This window comes from Vulpes vulpes, chromosome 4 (assembly GCF_048418805.1).
Source record: "Vulpes vulpes isolate BD-2025 chromosome 4, VulVul3, whole genome shotgun sequence".
Lineage (NCBI taxonomy): Eukaryota > Metazoa > Chordata > Mammalia > Carnivora > Canidae > Vulpes > Vulpes vulpes.
Window position 1 is genome coordinate 59,866,114 of NC_132783.1, and position 22,124 is coordinate 59,888,237.

Genomic DNA, 22,124 nt, shown 5'->3' on the forward strand with positions numbered 1-22,124 from the left:
GTTTCACTTTCACTGTAGCCTTGACTAAATTTTCCATAGTTATAGCACCTGCTTCCTAAAATATCCCATATTAGGCAAAGATGCTCTAATTCAATAAATAATACTTTAAAATTAAAGTAGATCTTTGAGACTTACAAATTGGTTTGATAAAATAGGAACCCCTGGAGTCCAGTTAAAATCGTTAATATATCCTAATGTGAACTAAAACAGGGCATTAGAGGATTAAAACTTATTATATAAAACCTAATTAATAAAGAACTGATTATCCCCACTATTTTTCTGTATGACACCCCAATTTTTCCTGTTCTTAAACATGGAAAATATAAGGGATGCCTCCTGATGAATCACTACAGCCTGAATCCTGTGGTCCCATCTGTTAGGGCCTTTCTATCAGCGTACTTAAGCTGCCATGACAAAGTAGCACAGGCTGGGTGGCTGAAACAATGGAAATTTATTATTTCACAATTCTGGAAGCTTGAAAGTCCAAGATCAAGGTCTGATGGGGTGCAGTCTCTGGTGAGGGCTCTCTTCTTGGCTTGCAGACAGCTGCCTTCTTGAGTGTTGACACATGGAGAGAAAGCTCACTATCTGGTCTCTCTTATAAAGCCATTAATCTTATTAGATCGGAACCCCACTCTCATGAGATAATTTAACTTTCTTACTTCTTTCTCCAAATATAGCCACACTAAGGGGTTAGGTATTCAACATACACATTTTGTGGGATGCAAATATTTGGTCCCTAACAGCCCTCATGCCATCCAATATTGTTAAAATTACTGATTCTACCCAATCAGGAGCTAGTAAATAGTTGGCTCTTGCAGGCTTGGCCAGCATGTGTTCTATTCAGTGCCTAATTTAATAGCCTCTCAGCTGCATTTTGCCTTCAGTACCCAAGGGACACAACACCCTTTTTCAGATCACTCACAGCATACTTCAGTGGTTCTGCCATTGTGCTCAATGTTTGCAGATGAGATACTAACTGCATCACCCTTTCTCCAAATGGCTGACATTGCAGCACAGGTACGGCATGACATTGATGACATCCTCCTACAAGGAGATTCTTCTGACACACTCATTACAGACATACAAATCTGGTATCTTTTAGTCTTTTGGGTGATTCTAGAGGTAACATAGTTCTCATCTATAACTTTTGCTTATTCTCACTGCTGCTGCTTCTTACAAATCAACTCACTGCAAGTGGGGTTCTCTCCAACCAAAAAACTCTAAAATCTGTCCGTGTTAAAATCAACAGGCACTCTTGTGAATGCTCTCAGAAACTTCTTCACTAAAGAGACTTTGACAACCTCTTCTCATGCTTCCTAGAGTCTCTGGACCACTTATGATGGCCATAAGTTGCCCAGGAGCTCCCGATGGGAGAGACTGCATCTTTTAGCTTCATGCTATACATCAAATTACTGATTACATCCTGGGATATCTTGGAGCTAAAGGCTCTCACAGATCCTAAACTTATGGCCTTCCATAATTTCCACCTGCATTTTGGTGTAAATTGATAAATTTTCTGAAAAGCAAACATTTATTAAGCAAGGAAAAATTCCCTTTGAGGCTTTTTGTGCAGCATACAAAAATGGAAGTCAGGTATAGGAGCACCTGGGTGGCTTAGTGGTTGAGCCTAAGCCTTTGGCTTAGGTTGTGATCCCGGGGTCCTGGGATCGAGCTCTGCATCTCCCCTGCAGGGAGCCTGCTTCTCCCTCTGCCTGTGTCTCTGCCTCGCTATCTGTGTCTCTCATTAATAAATAAATAAAATCTTTAAAAAAAAATAGAAGTCAGGTAAAAAGCAGCATTTATTAACAGTAAGCATAAGAGATGTATTATTTTCTCAACTATAAAAAGGGTACTATAGAAAGTGACAAAATTATGATTTCAAGGAATTCAGATTGAGATATAGTAACTTCAGCGTAAGTTTTAAGTATGCTGTGCACTGTATATCATCACCAGTCTCTCATCTCAAATAGACTGTTTGAACGTACTGCTGAATAAGTGTTTTCTGATTCTGAAGTTGCAGTCAGAATTGAGTGCCAGGATGAAATCAACAACAACAAAAATAATAGCTCCACTTATGATTACAGAGATTATTATCTAAATGCACCAACTTTTACAATACAGAAAATAAATATTTTCTGGACCTTTGCTACAGTGTTGCTTTTGGTGGAGGTATACTAATACAAATTTTAGGGGATGTTTGCATAAAGGTGCAGACATTTTTATTCCAAATAGAAGCAAAGCATGAATGATTCTCTGGAAGATGTTAGCTGTCTTGCTTATATTACCTGCTGCTCAAATAGCTTTTGATATTCTTTCTGTACATGCTGAAGTAATTGTTATGAAATTGTTCCCTTCGAATTTATGCTGTTTGAATTGAGTGACTGAAGGATTTATGTATTTTTAAATAATCCACTGAGTGACACTAATTTGCTTACTTCTTGTTCAGTTTCCAGTATCTTTTTAGCATAGGATTACGGAAATGGAAAGAAAAACAAGAAGTATTATTAAATATTCCAATCAATGTTAAATGGAACTTGAAAACATCAAAGGAAGAATTGATGAAACCTTCATAAATGTCAAGCTTGTTCTTAAAAGGGAAAACATTACTTATAAATAGGAAAATAAGTTGACTTGTGGATAATCATTGTACTTGCCATGACTGTCTTTTGAAATGAATTTCATCTTGAAATTTGAAAATTTTGATTTTTTAACTTAAATGTTACTAAATGCTTCTCCAGCATGGGAACAAGCGAATTATCATGTGTAAAGTTAAAGAGGAAGGGAAAAATCGGAAGAAAAAAAAAGAAACAGTTCTCTTTTTGTTAGTGGACAGTATTTTAAAAAGTCATTAACCGAATGATGCAACATAAAGTCTCGAAGAATGGAAAAGGCAGGTCACCCCGTGAAGAACGGTGGCACGTGTCTCAACAAAGCCGATCTTGAAAGCCAGCCCCAGTGTTGACTTCAGGCCAGTGTGAGCGCTCGTCGTGCCAAACCGAGGGCTTAACGAGTGGCCAGAAGTCTCCATTCTATCCGCCAGTGAATGGCCGGAGAGGCAGGCGGGATGAGGGATCCGAGCACTCCTGAGGCGCGTCGGCCGTGAGGGGACGCGGAGCTCCCGGGAAGGCCCTCGGCGGCCGCGCTCCCGACACGGAAGTGCCCCGGCGGCCGCCCGCACGGGCCGAGGTGCGGCTTTAGATGCTCACCGTTAATTTGGGGCGAACGACGCAGGAGACTGTGGTGTCAGCGCGTCAGCGGCTTCCCCCTCAGTTGCTGCACCTCCGCGTCCCCTCGTCTGCGGCCCATTTCCCCGCGAGGGGGCGCCGGCATGTCGGGGACGCGGCTGGTTCCCGTCGGCGGCCGCGGTCTCGCGAGAAGACGGCCCCGGATGCTCCCGCGGCTGCGGGCCGGGGCGCGGGCGGGAGGACGCGCCGGGGAGCCTCGGGGCGGTGTGGGGACCCGCTGCGGGGCGGCTCCGCGGGGCGCGGTGCCAGAGGCCGCGAAGGCTTTGGTGCCTGAGCTCGGGGGTCCTGCTGCGTCTCCGTGCTCGGAGGGTGACCCAGCCCGTCGCGGCGCTCGTTGCCGAGCGAAGCTTGGGGTCTTGCCCTCCGCCGCGGAGGTCGGCGGGAGCCCGGGTGAGTCCGGCGGGAGCCCGCCTCGGGGCGTGCGGCCCGACCCCGCCTCCCGCTTCCCCTACACTCGCGGCCCCTCGTGGCGCGCCCAGCCGCCCGCGGTCATTGTCGCGTTCCCATGGCAACCGCGTGGCGGGCTCGAGCGGGGTAGATGCCCTTCCTGCCCCTCCGTCCGCCCCGACCTCGCTCCCGGAGAGCCTGCGACGCTGGCGCCTAAGGGGAGGCATCCAGGGCCCACGGACATGCCGCAGCTGCCTTTGTCCCCGGGAGCGGCAGTTTGCACGGACACAGGGTCCGGCTGCTGAGTCGGGGACAGGAAGGTCCAGGAGCTTTCGGTCTGGGATGGGGACTCTGACTGGCCGTGCCCTGTTTTCCTAGAATAAGGCAGCTCTTGTGGGGAGGGAGGGGGATCCCGGGGGCAGGGACCCCCTCCTGGCCCCTGACCTCAGTGGAGGTCCGGAGTGAAGGTGGGAGGAGCAGAGACTGGGTCAGCCGGAAGCCACTTGGCCCTCCCGCCAGAACCAGGGTGGCAGCCAGGTCGGCGCGGACGCTGTGGGCCAGCTTCCAGGAGGGATGTGGGCTGCGGCTGGCAGGAGCGTGGGCCGCAAGGGACAGCAGGCGCGGCTCGTGGGGAAGGCGAGGGTCGCGTGGAAGGAAGGGCCTACCGGCCACGCGGGGGGACCACCGCCTTCCTCGCTCGCTCTGGGCTCCCCTCCCAGATCCCGCGGGGCTGCCGATCCGATGGAGTCCGAGACGGTTCTGTAGGGCGGGAGAGGCCTTCACGTCGTCGCTGTTTGTGCCCGGCTAAGCATAGGGGTGGGGTAGGGAGAGAAGGAAATGGGTCTTCTTTCACCTGCCTTACCTGCTCTGCTCTTGGTCACGTCTTGTTGTGGCAGAAACAAGAGCAGACAGGGAGTGTCTTGACAGTCCAGGCAGGTGTTTTCTGCTTTGACAAAAGATAAGCTAAAACCGGTTTGTTGTTATTTTTAGTCAAAAGATGTGTTTGAGAACCTGAAACTGAGTTAAAGCAAACTTTTTTTTTTTTTCCCTTTGGAAAAAGACCGGACCTTAAAAACCCCATCCCTGTTTTCAGAACCTAGTGGGATTCTCTGGTTTATAATGCATTACAGCTTGAATATTTTTGCTCAGCAACGGTTTTTAATGAAAGCATTATGTTCCATTTCTTGGCTTTTCCTAGTTTACTTAATTATAAGTGTCCTGTGTTATTTATTTTTTTCTGTGTTAGAGCATACATTGTTACTAAATCTGTCGAAAACAAAAACATTTTTTAAGGATTTTATTTTTAAGTAATCTCTACACCCAACATGCAGCTTGAACCTACGACCCCAAGATCAAGAGTTGCTTTGCCCACTGACTGAGCCACCCAGGTGCCCTGAAAACAATTGTTTTTACATTTAAGCACTAGCCTGTCCAAGCACTGTGGAATTGTGCATCTGCTGCTCCCTCCTTCCTGTCCTCCTTTCTGCCCCTTCTCAAAACACCTCCCCTTCAGAGGTGTTTTGCCAGCAGCTCTGTGGAGTTTCTCAGGCATCTCATGATGGTTCTTATCTTCTCAGCTGTACCCTCACGGTTATCCACACTCTTCCAGGGCCAGCAGAAGATGATCACATCCCAGGTGAGTTGTTCATTCACAGTTTTGCCTAACAATGATAATGTGAAGTTCATAAAATGTCTATGCCTTTATATAAAATAGTGGAAATAAATATGTTAACATTAAAGAAAATACAGAACACATGCCAACACATTACAGTACATGGGCCAAATACAGCCTGCTGCCTATTTTTCAAAGGCCCACAAACTAAGAACTTTATTTATTTATTTATTTATTTATTTATTTATTTATTTATTTTTAAAGATTTTATTTATTCATGACAGACAGAGAAAAAGAGAGAGAGAGAAAGAGAGGCAGAAACACAAGCAGAGGGAGAAGCAGGCTCCATGCAGGGAGCCCAACATGGGACTCCATCCCAGGTCTCCAGGATCAGGCCCTGGGCTGAAGGAGGTGCTAAAGCGCTGAGCCACCTGGGCTGCCCAACTAAAAACTTTTAAATGGTTGAGAAACCAATCAAGAGTAGATTTTGTGATGGGAAATTATATGAAATTCAGGTGTGTTTATAAAGTTTTATAGACATTCATATGTGGCTGTGGCTGCTTCATGTTATAGGGATAGAGTTGGGTGGTTGAGACAGACAGTATAGCTCAGGCAAGCCTAGACTATTTACTATGTGACCATCTATCAAAAATATTTGCTGTTTGCTGACCTCTGGTACAGTAAGGCAAATATGCACTGTAGATAAATAAACACCTTTGATCTGAGTTTTGAAACTGGAACATAAAAAAGTTTTTTGATAAGCTTCATTTGGTGGCATTGTGTACCTTTCAGTGTGAGTCCTGCAATTACACGAGAAGTGGTAGGCTTATAGTGAAATAATTCTTGTCCAATTCAGAGGAAAAGTTGCACATGAATTATGCCAGCATTAGGACTCATGGTTGTTCAAAGACGGAGCAAATTAGTGCAGACTAGAATGACCTAGGGTGGTCAGATAGGCCTTGTGACAGCCCTGGGGGCTGGGCAGAATCTGCATTCCTGCAGAGCGCTTGCTTTGGCCACATATATACTAAAATTGGAATGATAACAGAAAAGATTAGCATGGCCCCTGTGCAAGAATGACATGTAAATTTTTGCACAGTACAGTGAGGTATGCCGCTTTTTTTGAATTGTGAAATACACATAACATGAAAAACACATAACATGAAAAAAAAATAAAATAGAAAGGTTTAAATGTGAATACATTTAAACCTTTTTATTTTATTTTATTTTTTTTTCATTTAAACCTTTTTAAAAAAAAAAAAGATGTAATTTGAGAGAGAGCGAGCCTGTGCGCGCACAAACAGGGGGAGGGGCAGAGGGAGAGAAGCAGGCTCCCCATTCAGGGACTTCCTGCATGAGGCTTATTCTCAGGCCCCCGACTGAGATCATGACCTGAGCCAAAATCCGAATCAGCCGCTCAACCCTCTGAGCTACCCAGGTGTCCCACATTTGAACCTTTTTAAAGTCTAGAATTCACTTGCACCTAATACATTCACATGTACAACCAAACCACCCACTCCTTCCAGAATAGTTTAATCCCACCAAAAGGAAACCCCCCCCCACCTTTAATGAGCAGTGCCATGACTTAATGAGCAAATTACTCCCCAGTCTCCCTAGCCCCTAGCAACCACTAATGTGCTTTCTGTTTACAGATGTGTCTATTTTGGATTTCTCATTTAGATGGAATCATACAGTATGTAGTCTTTTATGTGTAACTTCTTTCATTTACCTTAATGTGTTCAAAATCCAAGTCGTAGCATGTACCACTCCTTTATCTTTTTTTTATGACTGAATGATACCTTCTGTGTATCCATCTGTTGATGGGCATTTGGAGTGATTCCATGTTTGGCTATTGAGAACAGTGCTGCTATGAGTATTCACGTACAAGCTTTTGTTTGAAGACCTATTTCAGTTCTTTCCTGGGAGTAAAATTGATGAGTCCTTCTGTGTTTAACTTATTGTGAAACTACAAAACTGTTCTACATCAAGATCCCTTGCAAGTCCATGAATTTTAGATTAACCTTTCTGTTTCTGCAAAGAAAGGCTGTTGGGATTTTGGTAAGGATGGCATTGAATCTGTGCATCACTTTGGGGAATAGTGCTGTTTTAACAATATTAGGTTTTACAGTCTGTGAGCTTGAGAGGTTTTACTTAGGTCTTTAATTTCTTTCAGCAATGTTTTCTAGTTTTCAGAATGCAAATTTTAGATATCTTTGCTCAAATTTATTCTTAAGTATTTTATTCTCCTAGATGCTGTTCTAAATGGAACTGTTTTCTTAATACAGCTCTAATTAACTTCTCTTTCAACTTAGTTGAAAGCAAGTAACTGAAAACCACTTGACTTCTAAGAGGGGATGTTATCCATTCTCACTCACCAGTCATTCCTTTTTTGATGTCCTGAAGGCTTTTGCATCATGGGGGTATTGCAGCTTAGTAAGCTTTGACATACTCTTTGTGAGTATATTTTTTGATAAGGAACACATAACTAGACATTTTTAGCCTAATACGAAATGCCCTGTCCTTTATATTGGAGAATTTAATCTATTGTCGTTTTGTTGTGGTGACTGATATGTGGCTTTAACTCCTTCATCTTTCATTGTAATTTTATTCCGCGCACTTTCTTCTTATGTATTTTTTAAAAACCTAGTTAATTGAGGCGAAATTCACATACAGAATTAACTATTTTAAAGTGATCAATTCAGTGGCATTTAGTGTTATATGTTATTCACAGTGTTATATGCAGCCACTGCCTTAATCAAGTTTCAAAATATTTCATCATTCTGAATAAAGCCCTTGATTCACTCATGAAGGAGTTTCCCTCTATTCTCCCATTCACTCAACTCCTGGCAACCAGCAGTCGTGTTCTATCTCTGTGGATTGGTCTATTCTGAGTATTTCATATAAATTGAGTCATTCAGGGGCATTTGGCGGCTCAGTTGGTTAAGCGTCTGCCTTTGGCTCAGGTTGGGACCAGCCCTGTGTCCGGCTCCCTGCTCCCTTTTCCCTCTCCCTCTGCCTCTCCCCACTGCTTGTGCACACACTAATTCTCTCTCTCTCAAATAAACACATAAAATCTTAAAAAAAAAAAAAAAAAAAAAGCCAAATTGAGTCATTCAGTATATGGGCATTTGTGTCTGGCTTCTTTCATGTTTTCAAGGTTCATCCATATCGTAGTATATATCAGTACATTTTTACTTTTTTTTCTTTTTTTATGGTGGTAAAAATACAAATAACATAAAATTTACCATCTTAAACTTTTTTTGAGTATACAGTTCAGTGGTTTTATTTTTTTTATTTTTTTTTAAAGATTTTATTTATTTATTCATGAGAAACACAGAGAGAAAGGCAGAGATACAGGCAGAGGGAGAAGCAGGCTCCCTGCGGGGAGCCCGATGTGGGACTCGATCCCAAGACCCCAGGATCATGACCTGAGCCGAAGGCAGATGCTCAACTGCTTGAGCCACTCAGGTGCCCCCACAGGAGTGGTTTTAAATACATTCACACTGTTATGCATCTATTACTACCATCCATCCCCATACTCTTATCTTGTAAAACTGAAATTCTCTACTTGTTAAACAGTAACTCCCCAATCTCCCCTATCTTCAGCCACTGGAAACTATTATACTTCCTGTTTCTGTAATTTTGATTGCCCTAAGTACCTCACATAAGTGGAATCTGTAGCATTTGTCCTTGTGTGACTGGCTCATTTCACTTAGCATAATGTCCTCAAGATTCATCTGGGTTGTAGCACATTGCAGACTTTTTTCTGCTTTTAAGGCTGAGTAATATCCCATTGTTTGTGTACATGTATTTTGCTTATTGATTCATTTGTCCATGGACACTTGACTTGTTCCATGTTTTAGCTATTGCGAGTAACAATGCTGCTGTGAAAATGAGTGTACAGACATCTTTTGAGACCTTCTTTTGGATATATACCTTGAAGTAGAATTGCTGGGTCATATGGTAATTCTATTTTGAATGTTTTGAGGAATCTCCATTCTGTTTTTCATAGTGGTTTTACCATTTTACATTCCCACCAACAGTACACGGGAGTTCCATTTTTCTCTACATTCACACCAACAGTTATTTTTTGTGTTTTTGATAGCAGTCCTGATGGCTGGGAGGTGGTATCTTATTGTAGTTTTGATTTGTATTTCTCTAATGATTCATGATGTTAAGCATCTTTTCATGTGTTTATTGACCATATGTATATCTTCTTTGCAGAAATGTCTGTTCAAATCCATTGTCCATTTTTGAATTCAGTTGTTTTGGGTATTTTTGTTACTGAATTTTAAAGTTTACATATTCTGGATATTAATCCCTTATCAGCTATATGACTTACAAATATTTTCTCCTTATCTGTGGCTTGCCTTTTTAGTCTGTGGATAGTAATCATCTGTTGTGAAAATATTTTAATTCCCATGAAAAAATTATCAGTTTCTTTTGTTACTCATGCCTTTGATGTCATATCCAAGAAATCATTTCCAAATCCAGTGTTGTTTAGCTTTTGTCCTATATTTTCTCCTAAGAACTTTATTGTTTTAGGTTTTACATTTGGGTATGATATCCATTTTGATTTGATTTTTGTATATGGTGTTAGATAAGGGTCCAACTTCATTCTTTTGCATGTGACTATCGAGTTTTTCTAGTGCTGTTTGATCAAAAGACTGTCGTTTTTCCATTGAATGGTCTTGACAACCTTGTCAAAAATCATTTTACACTATATGTGAGGGTTTGTTTCTAGATTCTGTTTTCTATTCCATTGGTCTATATGTTTCTTTTTATACTGGTACCGTCCTGTTTTGATTACTGTAGCTTTGTATTAAGTTTTGAAATCATAACGTGTGAGTCTTCTATTTTTGTTTTTTTTCAACATTGTTGTGGATGTTCCAGTTTCTTTAGATTCTGTATACATTTTAGGATAGATGTCTTTATTTCTGCAAAAAAAAAAAAAAAAATCATTGGCATTTTGCTAGGGATTTCATTGAATCTGTAGTTTGCTTTGAATAATACTGACATTTTCACAATAAGTTTTCTAATCCATATACATGGGATGTGGTTCCATTTATTTATATTTTCTTTAATATGTTTTAGCCCTGTTTTGTAGTTTCCATTGTGTGAATCTTTTGTATCTTTGGCTACATTAATTCCTAAGATTTCTTTTGATGCTTTTGTAAATGGAATTGTTTTTGTAATTTCCTTTTCAGATGTTTCATTGTTTCTGTATAGAAATGCAGCTGATCTTTGTGTGTTGACATATATACTTCACAAAAAAATAAATGAATTCAGCATTTAGTTGATCGAATAGGGTTTATTTTTTTTGTGAAGTCCTTAGGTTTTTCTACATTTGCAGAGATAATTTTACTTTTTCCCTTCCAATTTGGATACCTTTTATTTCTTTTTCTTGTCCAGTGCTCTGACTAGAACTTCCAGTACTGTGTTGAATAGAAGCAGTAAAAGCAGACAGCCTTGCCTTGCTCCTGATCTTAGAAGAATAGCTTTCAACTTTTCACCATTGAGTATAATTTTTCCTGTGTTTTTTACATACATGGCTTTTATTATGTGAGGGTAGTTCCCTACTATTTCTATTTTGTCAAGTGTTGTTAACATAAAAGATTGTTGAATTTTGCCAAGTGCTTTTTCTGCATCAGTGGAGATAGTCATGTGGTTTTTTCCTTCATTGTATCGATGTAATCATATTACATTGATTAATTATTGTATGTTGAACCATCCTTGGATTCCAGGAATAGACTTGTTCATGGTATGTAATTATTTTTATTTTATTTTATTTTTCAATTGAAGTATAATTAAATACAATTTTGTGTTAATTTAAGGTGAATAACATCCCAATTGAACAATTCTATACATTAGTCAATGTTTACCACAATAAGTGTAGTCACCAGCTGTTGCCATATATTATCACAATATTATTGATTTTATTTACTGCTCTGTACTTTTCATCTCCTTGATTTATTTTATAACTGAAGGTATCTATATTTTTTTTCTCACCAATCTCCCATCCCCTTTGGCAACCACTGATTTGTTCTTTGTATTTATGAGTTTACTTTTCATTTGTTTGCTCATTTGTTGATTTTTTTTTTTAGGTTCCACATGTAAGTGAAATCATATGGTATTTGTCTTTTTCTGTCTGACGTATTTCACTTAGCTATAATATCTTTTAGGTTCTTCCTTTTTGTCACAAATAGCAAGATCTTATTATTTCTTATGGCTGAGTAATAGTCTATTGTGTCTGTATACCAGATCTTTACCCATTCATCTATCAGTGGACATTTGCGTTGTTTCCATATCTTGGTTATTGTAAATAATGCTACAGTAAATATAGGGGTGCATATATCTTTCCAGTTTAGATTTTTGCTTTCTTTGGATAAATGCCCAGTAGTAAAATTACTGGATCACATAGTATTTTTGTTTTTAATTTTTTGAGGATCTTCCATATTATTTTCCACAGTGGCTGCACCAATTCCATTCCCACCAAAAATGTACAAGTGTGCCTTTTTCTCCACATCCTCACCAATGCTTGTTATTTCTTTTTGATACTATATATTCTTACTGATGTAAGGTGATATCTCATTGTGGTTTTTTTTTTTTTAAGATTTTTTTTTATTTACTCATGACAGAGAGAGAGAGAGAGGCAGAGGGAGAAGCAGGCTCCAGGCAGGGAGCCCGACATGGGACTCGTTCCTGGGTCTCCAGGATCACACCCCGAGCTGAAGGCGGCACTAAACCGCTGGGCCACCCGGGTTGCCCTCTCATTGTGGTTTTGACTTGCATTTCCATGATGAGTGATGTTGAATATCTTTTCATGTGTCTGTTTGCCATCTGTATGTTTTCTTTAATCAGATTTTTTTTTTTTTTTTGGTGTTGCGTTATATAAGCCTTTTATGTTTTGGATTTTAACCCCTTATTGGATATATTCATTTGCAGATACTTTGTCCCATTTACTGGTTTGCTTTTTTGTTTTGTTGATGATTTCCTTTGTGCAAAATCTTTTCATTTTGGTATAGTTGCAATAGTTTATTTTTGCTTTGTTTCCCTTGCCTTAGGAGACATATCTAGAAAAATGTTTCTATGTCCAGTGTCAAAGAAATTACTGGCTCTGTTTTCTTTTAGGAGTTTTATGGTTTCAGGTCTTACATTTAGGTCTTTAATTCCTTTTGAGTTTATTTTGGTGTATAGTGTAAGAAACTGGTCTAGTTTCATTCTTTTGCATTTAGCTGTCCAGTTTCCCCAGCACCATTTGTTGAAGAAACTGTCTTTTTCCCAGTGTTAATCTTACTTCTTACTTTGTCATAGCTTAATTGACCATATAGGTATGGGTTTACTTCTAGGGTCTCTATTCTGTTCCATTGATCTTTGTGTCTTGTTTTGTGCCAGTACCTTATATTTCATTTAGTACCTTTGTGGTGTATTAATCCTTTTACTATGCTGCTGAATTGTTTGGTAATATTTTGTTGAGGATATTTTACATCAATGTTCATAAAGGATATTGGTATGTAGTTTTCTTTTCTCTTTATTTTTTTTTTTAAGATTTTATTTACTTATTCATGAGAGACACAGAGAGAGAGAGGCAGAGACACAGGCAGAGGAAGAAGCAGGCTCCATGCAGGGAGCCTGACATGGGACTCGATCCCAGGACTTCAGGATTATGCCCTGGGCTGAAGGCAGACGCTAAACTGCTGAGCCACCTAGGCTGCCCTTCTTTTTTCTTTTAAAACAGTTTATTTAAACAAACAAAAAAGAATTCACCCATTTCCCCCACCCCGCTCCCCAACTCGGGCAACCACCAGTTTGTTCTATGAGTATGTTTTGTTTTGTTTTTAAATATTTTATTTATTTATTCATGAGACAGAGAGAAAGAGAGAGAGAGACAGGCAGAGGGAGAAGCAGGCTCCATGCAGGGAGCCCAGCACGGGACTTGATCCTGAGTCTGCAGGATCAGGCCCTGGGCTGAAGGCGGTGCTAAACCACTGAGTCACCTGGGCTGCCCTGTTTTGTTTTTTTTAAAGATTCCACATATGAGAGAGATCACATGGTACTTGTCTTTCTCTTTATCACTTAGCATCATTCCACAAAGTCCATCTATGTTATTGCAAATGGCAAGGTTTCATTCATTTTTACAGTTGAACAACACTCCATTGTACATATATACACCACAATTTCTTTATGCATTCATCCATTGATGGACATTTAGGTTGTTTCCATATCTTGGATACTGTAAGTAATGCTGCAGTAAACATGGGGGTGCATATATCCTTTTGAATTATTTTTTTTCCTTTGGATAAGTACCCAGAGGTGGAATTGCTGGTTCATATGGTAGTTCTATTTTTAGTGGTTTTTTTTTAAGATTTTATTTATTTATTTATTAATCAGAGACACACAGAGAGAGAGAGAGAGAGAGAGAGAGGCAGAGACACAGGCAGAGGGAGAAGCAGGCTCCATGCAGGGAGCCCGACATGGGACTTGATCCCAGGTCTCCAGGATCAGGCCCTGGGCTGAAGGTGGCGCTCAACACAGGCCACCCTATTTTTAGGTTTCTTGGAGAGCCTCTGTACTGTTTCCATAGCACCAATTTACACTCCCACCAACAGTCCACAAAGGTTCCTTTTTCTTTACATCCTCAGTATAATTTGTTACTTCTTGTGTTTTTGATAGCCATTCTAACAGGTGATTGATACCATTGTGGTTTTTATTTGTATCTTCCAGATAATTAGTGATGTTGAGCTTTTTTTTTTTTTTTTGAACCTGTTAGTCATCCATTGTTTGAAAACGGTCTATTTAGATCTGCCTATTTTTTATCAGATTTTTTTTTTTTTTTTTTTTTTTTTTTTTTGCAGATGGGTTGTATGAGTTCTTTATGTATTTTGGGTATTAGTCCCTTTAGACGTATTACTTGGAATTTTTTTCTCCCATTCAGTAAGTAGATTGCCTTTCCATTTTGTTGATGGTTTTCTTTGGTGTGCAAAAATTTGTAGTTATGATGTAATCTCATTTATTTCTCTTGTTGCTTTTGCTTTTAGTGTCAAATTTAAAATTATTGCCCAGACCTATGTCAAGAAGCTTGTTACCACCTGTGTTTTTTCTAGAAGTTTTATGGTTTCAAAGTTTCCTATTTCTTTGTATACCTTGTAATTTTTTGATTGAACACTGGGCATTGGGCATTTGATAATGTGGTGACTCTGGAAATCAGATTCTCTCCATTCTGCAATGTTTGCTATATTTCCTTATTATTTTTGTATATATTTATTTATTGATTGATTTTTATAGTCTGTCTCTGTGCCAAGGATCAGACATGTGTGTAAACTTAATGTCTTCTTAGGTGTTTTCTGAGCCTTTCCTTGGGTATGCCGTTACATTCTAATTTTCCTAGTATATGCAATTGTTTTTAAGTGTCCTGGTGTTTGATGTCCGGTTCTTGAAGGGGGAACAGCAAAAAACAAAGGAGGGGAGAATGAAAAGGGAAAAATGCAAACTGGGGGAAGTGCATCAACAGGGGCTTTGTGCCTCTTTGTACCCATATGATCAGAGACATCAGTCTGATCAGAGCATGGGGACTTGCACAGAACCCCTTTATTATTTCTGTCTGCATTGCATGTTTGTGGTGTGGATTCTTTAAGTCCTGTGGTAGCTGTGTCTTTGTATGTTTTCTTATGAGGATAAATTCTTTGAGACTGGGAAGAGTATTTTATTCAACTTGGAATTCTCAAAAACCAGGGCAGTTCCAGGAACAGGGCACTCAGATTTTTTGCATTAAATAATAAAATAATTCACCAATGGTATTTCTACTATGATTTCCTTTTTACTCACAAAGTATAACACAAAACAAGTTATATAGCAGAGGTCCTTAGTAATATTTTTTGGCTAGTTTTCAATGATAAAAAATGGTACAAATTAGTCTTTTAACTTCTTTATTTCTCATCATCTAATTCTAACCACTTCAGACTGAGCAGAAAATTGCTTTTCCAGGGATCATTGTCATTCAGGGATGTTACTGTGGGCTTCACTCAGGAGGAGTGGCAGCACCTGAACCTTGCTCAGAGGACCCTGTACAGGGATGTGATGTTGGAGAACTATAGCCATCTTGTCTCAGTGGGTAGGTAGTGTTTGTTTCATCCTAGTATGGGTGTCCTTTTTTATTTACAGAGACTTGCAGAGTTTTTTAAAGAATATAATAGTATTTAGCTTTGAAATTTGGAGGTCAAGGATGACTTTTCTCTTTTGGTTATCAGAAGGAATTTGTTTTCCTCTGCCTCATAACAGGGATTAAATTAATTTTTTCTATTGTATAGCCTTTCAGTTATAATGTCCTCGACCTTTAGAGGCCCTGAAACTCATTCAGTATTCAGTTTGTCTCAAGTCATACAATTCTTATTCACAGGGTATTCCATTGATAAACCAGAAGTGATCCTCAAGTTGGAGCAAGGAGAGGAGTCATGGATATTAGAGGAAGCGTTCCCAAGCCAGAGTGACCCAGGTGAGTTAGTACGTATGAGCCAGGTGGAGTTCAGGAGGAAATTAGAGCACAAAGGGTTAGTTCAGAGCTTTAAGACCATTGACATGGTCTTCAGGAATCACTTTTTTAGAGGCTCTGGACCTTTGGAAGTAGCGGATTGATGTGACTCAGATACTCAGTATCACTGAATCCAGTATCTCCAGTGTCACTTTTATACACAAATGTTATCTTTTTCCCCCTTTAGGAATAAATTACATAAAGTACACAGATCTTGGTATACACATGTCCTGACATCCGGCAGTATTAGCCTTCTAGCTTTGCTATTTTCTTCAAGGCTGCATGGGTATAGCATGAATACAGAATGTTGCCAAGAACAACTTTAATCTAGAAAATATATTAAAATAATTTCTATGTTTCCAGACATTATGGACAATGCTATGGTACTATGAACTTTTGCATTTTCATGTAAACTTTAGAATCAGCTTGTCCGTTTTCACAAATACACACACACACACATACCCATACAATCATACCCATACGCCTATAGCTACTGTTTTAGGGCTTTTATTGGGATTGCATTCATCATTTTGGAGAGAATTGACATCTAATGCAGTGTATAGAACAACATTTGAGGGGCCTCTTGGTGATTCGATTGTTTAAGCGTTTGCCTTCAGCTCAGGTCATGATACGGGGGTCCTAGCATTGAGTCCCATGTCAGTCTCCATGCTCAGTGAGGAACCTGCTTCTCCCTCTTCTTCTGCCTGCTTCTGCTGCTTAATATCCTCTCTCTCTCTCTCTCTCTGTCAAATAAGTAAATAAATAAATAAAATCTTACAGAGGGAAAAAAAGAAAAACTATTGCTATTTGCATACCAGTCTTGTAATCTACAACCTAGCTAAGTTTACTTATTCTGTTAGTTGTTTTGTAGGTTTCTGAAAAATTTTTGGGTAAATAATTGTTTTCTCTATGAATAAAGATAAGTTTACTTCCTCCTTCCTAATGTTTGTACCTTTTTTCTTTCCTTTGCCTATTGTACTGGCTAAGAATGCCATTAACATATTGTACAGAAGTGGTGAAAGTGAACATCTTGTCTTGTTCTTGACTTCAGGGAGAAGCTGTTGAGTAGTTTAGAACTAATACTGATTTTAACTGAAGGATTTCTATAAATGTGCTTTATTATTTCGAGGATGTTCTCTTCTATTTTTAGTTAAGAGGGTTCTTTGTTGTTATGCTTTTGTTTTTAAAGATATATTTATTTTAGAGAAAGATCAAATGCATGGTGGGGTGGGGCAGAGGGAGAGGGAAAAGCAGACTCCACACTGAGTCGGGAGCCTGACGTGGAGCTTGATTCAAAACCCTGAGATTACAACCAGAGCCAAAATGAAGAGTTGGATGATTAACTGACTGTGCAACCCAGGTGCCCCCCCTTCTTTTTTTTTAAATTATGAATGAGTATTGAATTTCGTCAAATGCTTTATCTGCATGCATTGAGATACTCATGATTTTTCATATTTATTCTGTTAATATGGTGAGTAGTCTTGATTAATTTTTCAGCATTAAGCCAACCTGATATATCTGAAGTTCATCCTCCTTCATCATAATGTATTTTGCTTTTTATAAATCACTGAGGTTGGCTTTTCACTATTTTATGTATGATTTTTCTCTGTGTGTGTTCATGAGAACTATTATCCTATAATTGTCCTTCTTTGTAATGTTTTCAGGTTTGGGGTTAAAGACTTCACACTTTTCTATTCTGTGGATGATATTATGTGAGATTATGTTATTCTTTAATGTTTGGAATATTTCACCTGTGAAGCTTTTGGGGTCTGAAGTTACCTCTTGGTGGAGATTTTAAATTTCAGACTGTTAATTTTTTAGTATTTATCTTTGTTAGTTTTACCAGAAATACAACATGAGGTTTCTGGAACAGAGCAGACAAATTAGTATTTACTTAAAACCAAATAACAACTTTGTGGTTCTAGTGTACCTGAGTTTCTTACTCATGGGGCAATGAGACAGAAACCAGGTGTCTTACACATACATACAAAGTTGGTATTTTGGGTGAAAAATAACAGTAAAATGAATTTGAGTGTTTCTGTAGAAGAGAGAGGTAGCTAACCCCCTACCTTTTTAAAAGGAAAGAGGAAAAAAAAATGAAAGAGAAAAACCTTTGCTCCCTTGAGAAGGAAGGATCCTGAGTTCACATTCTAACTCTTTGGACTATGAGTAAATTTCTTCAGGAGAGAAAGGAGACCACCATCTCCAGCTTTATACCCAGGGATGTCACTAGAGCCTCAGGTTCCAGTGCCACCACAGAAATGTGAATCTGGAGTTTGTCCCTATCTAATTAGTCATAAATTACTTTCCAAGCATTCTTTTATCTTAAGCTCCAAATTACTTTCCAAGCATTCTTTTATCTTAAGCTCCAAGTTTTATTGAGATTTGCTCAAAAAGTTCTAAGTGTGCAGAAACATAAAATTTATTTTCCCTACAGACCTACACAACCACTCATTTTATTTCTGACTTCTGGCCAGTTTTTCTGCATACGTGCTAGTCCTTTTGGTGTACATGTTTGGTTTAAAGTCTTTAACCACCAAGTTCTGTGTTAGAAAGCTAGATGCTCTTCAAGAGTTTCCATTCACCTTTCACCTGGCCCAAGGCATCAAACCAGGGGCAGCAATATGTGTTAGTATTTTGCCTAAACTTCATCTTGACCTGCAAGGAAGAAGTCTGTGGCACATTCTGTTATTCATAGAGCTCTGGCCAGCCAGTTAAAACTGACTTGAATGGCTTTCAGGCTGAGACAGGGTCATGAAGCATATCAGCTCAAGGCAGGAACAGATTCTGTACCCCTTTCTAATAGAATAACCACATTATAGGTAAACCTGCTCACAGAAGGCATATCTGAGGTCTGTTGGACTAGCAGGTGTTTCCTCAAATACTTGAATGTTTATGATAATCACTTTTGGGTGCAGATCACACTTAGATTACAAGTTAATGCCTGACTTTCACACATGCACACACGCACGCACAATCCCAGAGGGTACACCTGGAAATAAAGATTTTGCAGTTGTCAGGGAACTCTGCCTCCCTGTCCTGCTCAGTGTGACTTCTCACTGTCTGGTTCTTGCAGGTTTTATTGTAAAAAGTCTTATTCACCTTGCCAGTGGTAGATTCCAAGTTGATCTACCCAAAAATGGGTTCAACAGGCTAGAGACCCATCATCAGACTCCAGTGGGGCCAGGCATCAGATTTTCATAACAGCACATTAGCAAACTCAAAATGACTATTTCACAAGACAACTCCCAAAGTGTCTGTGTGGACACTGCCTCCCTAGTCATGCTCTCTCCTTTGCACACTTCCTTCCTTAGGCAAAAATCATCAAGCATGGAGGCTTGCTCTGTCTCCAGTATTGTAAGATTCTAGACAGGGACACTAAATCCTCACTCACAGACACTTCTTTCCTTGATGGGGATGACTGTCTGTAGGACTTATGCCAAATTCTTTTCTACCAAATATTTGGATGTAGTTGCCACAAAACAAATACAGAGCAGTGTTTTTAAATTCCCCCTTTTTTCACTTACTGCAAATTTTGCAGCATGTCCTATCAACTAAATTCAACATTGGCAGGTTTACAGTCATAGCTGTCTAGGTCCTGAGTGAGGCATAGCTGGGGCTGTAGGGCTGCCATGGACCTTTCTTTTAGGGCCTCCCTCCTTTAAAATGTGTTCTTTGATCCATGGGCTGTTGAGAAGTGAGTTGCTTCTAAAATCATTTTTTTTCTAGTTATCCTTCAGTTCTTGAGTTCTAATTTAAAACAGAGAATTTCAGTTTCTCGAAACAATTTCAGTTGTTTGAAATTTGTTGATACTCTCTGTTTTCATAAATGTTCCATGCATGCTAAAGAAGGAAATATACTCTGTAATTGTTTTGTATAGGTATTTTTTCAGGTCTTCTGTATTCCATTTTTTTTTTCAAGATTTTATTTATTCATGATATATTTTTTTTTAATTTTTTTTCAATTTTTATTTATTTATGATAGTCACACAGAGAGAGAGAGAGAGGCAGAGACATAGGCAGAGGGAGAAGCAGGCTCCATGCACCGGGAGCCCGACGTGGGATTCGATCCCAGGTCTCCAGGATCGCGCCCTGGGCCAAAGGCAGGCGCCAAACCGCTGCGCCACCCAGGGATCCCTATTTATTCATGATAGACACAGAGAGAGAGACAGAGACACAGGCAGAGGGAGAAGCAGGCTCCCTGTGGGGAGCCCAATGCAGGGCTTGGGATCATGCCCTGAGCCGAAGGCAGACACTCAACCACTGAGCCACACAGGTGTCCCAGGTCTTCTGTACTCTAATTGTCTTTTGTCTGCTTTTCCATCAGATACTAAGAAAGGTGTTTCAAAATTCCCAACTGTGATATTTCTTGAAGCTGTATTCATTAGGCAAATAGAAACTTAGGATACATCTCACTTTTTAATGTATGCTTCAACCATTATGCAGTGCCTGTCTCCATATATGCAGTCATACCTTTGCCTTTAAGTCTGATTCTGGTATTAGTGTTGCTGCACCAGCTTTCTTTTCTTTAAAGTTTGCTTGGTATGTTCTTTATCATCCTTCACTGTCAGCCTTACCATGTTCTTATATTTAAAGTGTGTCTCTTATAAACTGAAAACAGTAGCAGTTTGTTAAATCTAGTTTGACACTTAAAATTTCTTACTTATTTAATCCATTTATGTTTACTGGTATAATTGGGCTTAAGCCTACAGTCTTGCTATTTCTTTTCTTATGTACTATTTCTTCTTTCTTTTCTTATTCCTCCTTTCACAACTCCTTTTGGATTTTTTAATTATTATTAATTTCTTTTGCCTCTATTAACTTTTCATTTTATATTCTTTTAGAAAATTATTTGTCTTTTAGAGGTTACACTATTTGTAATGATATGTAAGCATGGATGCCAGCAGTGCAAAGACGTTCAAAGTTGTGGGAACTATATGAGATATTCTTGTTCGTGAATGTAAATAAATGAGAGATGTGGTCTCATGGCTCAATCCTGGGGCACCAAGAGGTTTAGAAGTGAAGATAAGGAGTATTGAGCAGCGGGATGGGACTGTGGGAGGAGTCTGTGAGGATGAACGAAAGCTAGAGAATGTGACATTCTAGAGGCCAAGAGAAGAATGTATTTCAAAGAGAAGTAAATGGACCTCAGGTTTGAAGATGGAAACATGAAGTTGGCATTTTAACCTTGACTTCTTAGAAACAAGAATACAAGAAGAACTAACAGATACAAATCCAACCCCACTTTTGAAAGAATGAACAGAAAGTTTTAACTCTCAACAATAAAACAAAATGAAGGGTTGCCAATAGTAGTGAAATATCAGGTGGAGGTATGTGCAAGGCTGCAGATTTCAGAGTTGCTACTTTCAAAGATGGAACCTCAAATTGCCAAACCTAATCTTTTAGAAAGGCAGGAAGGGTTTTCAGGATGGTGGTAGATCTCTATACTGGGTTTCTTCTTGAGAAGCACAGGGATGGGGTAGAATCAAGACTCATAGGCACAGGCTGTGTTGGAAAGCTGCAGTCCATCTGTGAAATTGTAGAAAATGAAAAAGACTTTGATACTTCAAAAAACCAAAAAGACTTCTGTCAGTTGGATAAGAGTAAAGATTAAGGAGGGCATGTAGTGCCCTTGTTAAGAAATATTCCTACCAGCTTGGAATATGGTTCTCAGTTCACCCGTGGGAAACCTGGATCAGGAAGAAACGCACCTCTTAGTGCTCAGGAATTAAAAAGAACCAAAACAGCCATCACAAGGTATTTTCAAAGTTACTACAAAAAATAAAAGAAGATAGGACAAGCGAGTGGCAGGGGAAAAATAATTCACCTGAAAAATGTTGTCATGTAATGCCTGGATATTTTTACTAATTTTTAATATAAATTAATGATGATTTCATCATTAATGGCTTCTGGTATACAAGAATATAAAGTAGGCAAATAAGAGGTTCAGAAAGAGTAAGACCACAAGAAGATGTATTATGAGCTGTGTTATGTCACCGGAAATAATTGGAAAAAAAGAACAAAATCACTGCAGTAATCAAAATACAATTTGAAAAAAAAAAGGTAAAAAAAGATAAAAAAAATTTTTTAAATCTTTTTAAAAAATATTTTCAGTTCTTAGTTATTGAACTCAGTAGTATTAGTATTGGCATTCTATAGAATTGTATCATATGTCATTACAAGTACAGTATTGTAGATAGCAAAGGAATAAAGACAGGTGTGCATAACTAAAAAATATTAAGGTACAGGTAAATGAAAGTTCTACAACTAGGTTTAGAATTGTAGGTTTTTATATTACGTAGAGATATAAAAGCATATGTATACATATATGCAAGTTTAAAAGCTAATG

At 39.2% G+C, this 22,124-nt stretch overlaps 1 protein-coding gene and 1 pseudogene across 4 annotated transcripts in view; both read left to right on the forward strand.

Moving 5' to 3' along the window:
• The window catches only part of LOC112927385 (uncharacterized), a 90,402-nt gene that overhangs the window by 62,661 nt on the left and 5,617 nt on the right, over nt 1–22,124 (forward strand). The window contains exons 1-4 of one of the 4 annotated variants that reach the window (XM_026008757.2): nt 438–3,638; nt 5,213–5,271; nt 15,232–15,358; nt 15,644–15,739. In XM_026008757.2, the coding sequence (XP_025864542.2) occupies nt 3,332–3,638; nt 5,213–5,271; nt 15,232–15,358; nt 15,644–15,739 (589 nt within the window). In that variant the 5' untranslated portion in view covers nt 438–3,331. Of the gene's footprint in view, nt 1–386; nt 3,639–5,212; nt 5,272–15,231; nt 15,359–15,643; nt 15,740–22,124 lie in introns of those variants that run through there. The other 3 variants (XM_026008760.2, XM_072755857.1, XM_026008759.2) reach the window with 3 other exon arrangements.
• LOC112927425 (U6 spliceosomal RNA) lies at nt 6,253–6,370 on the forward strand (annotated as a pseudogene).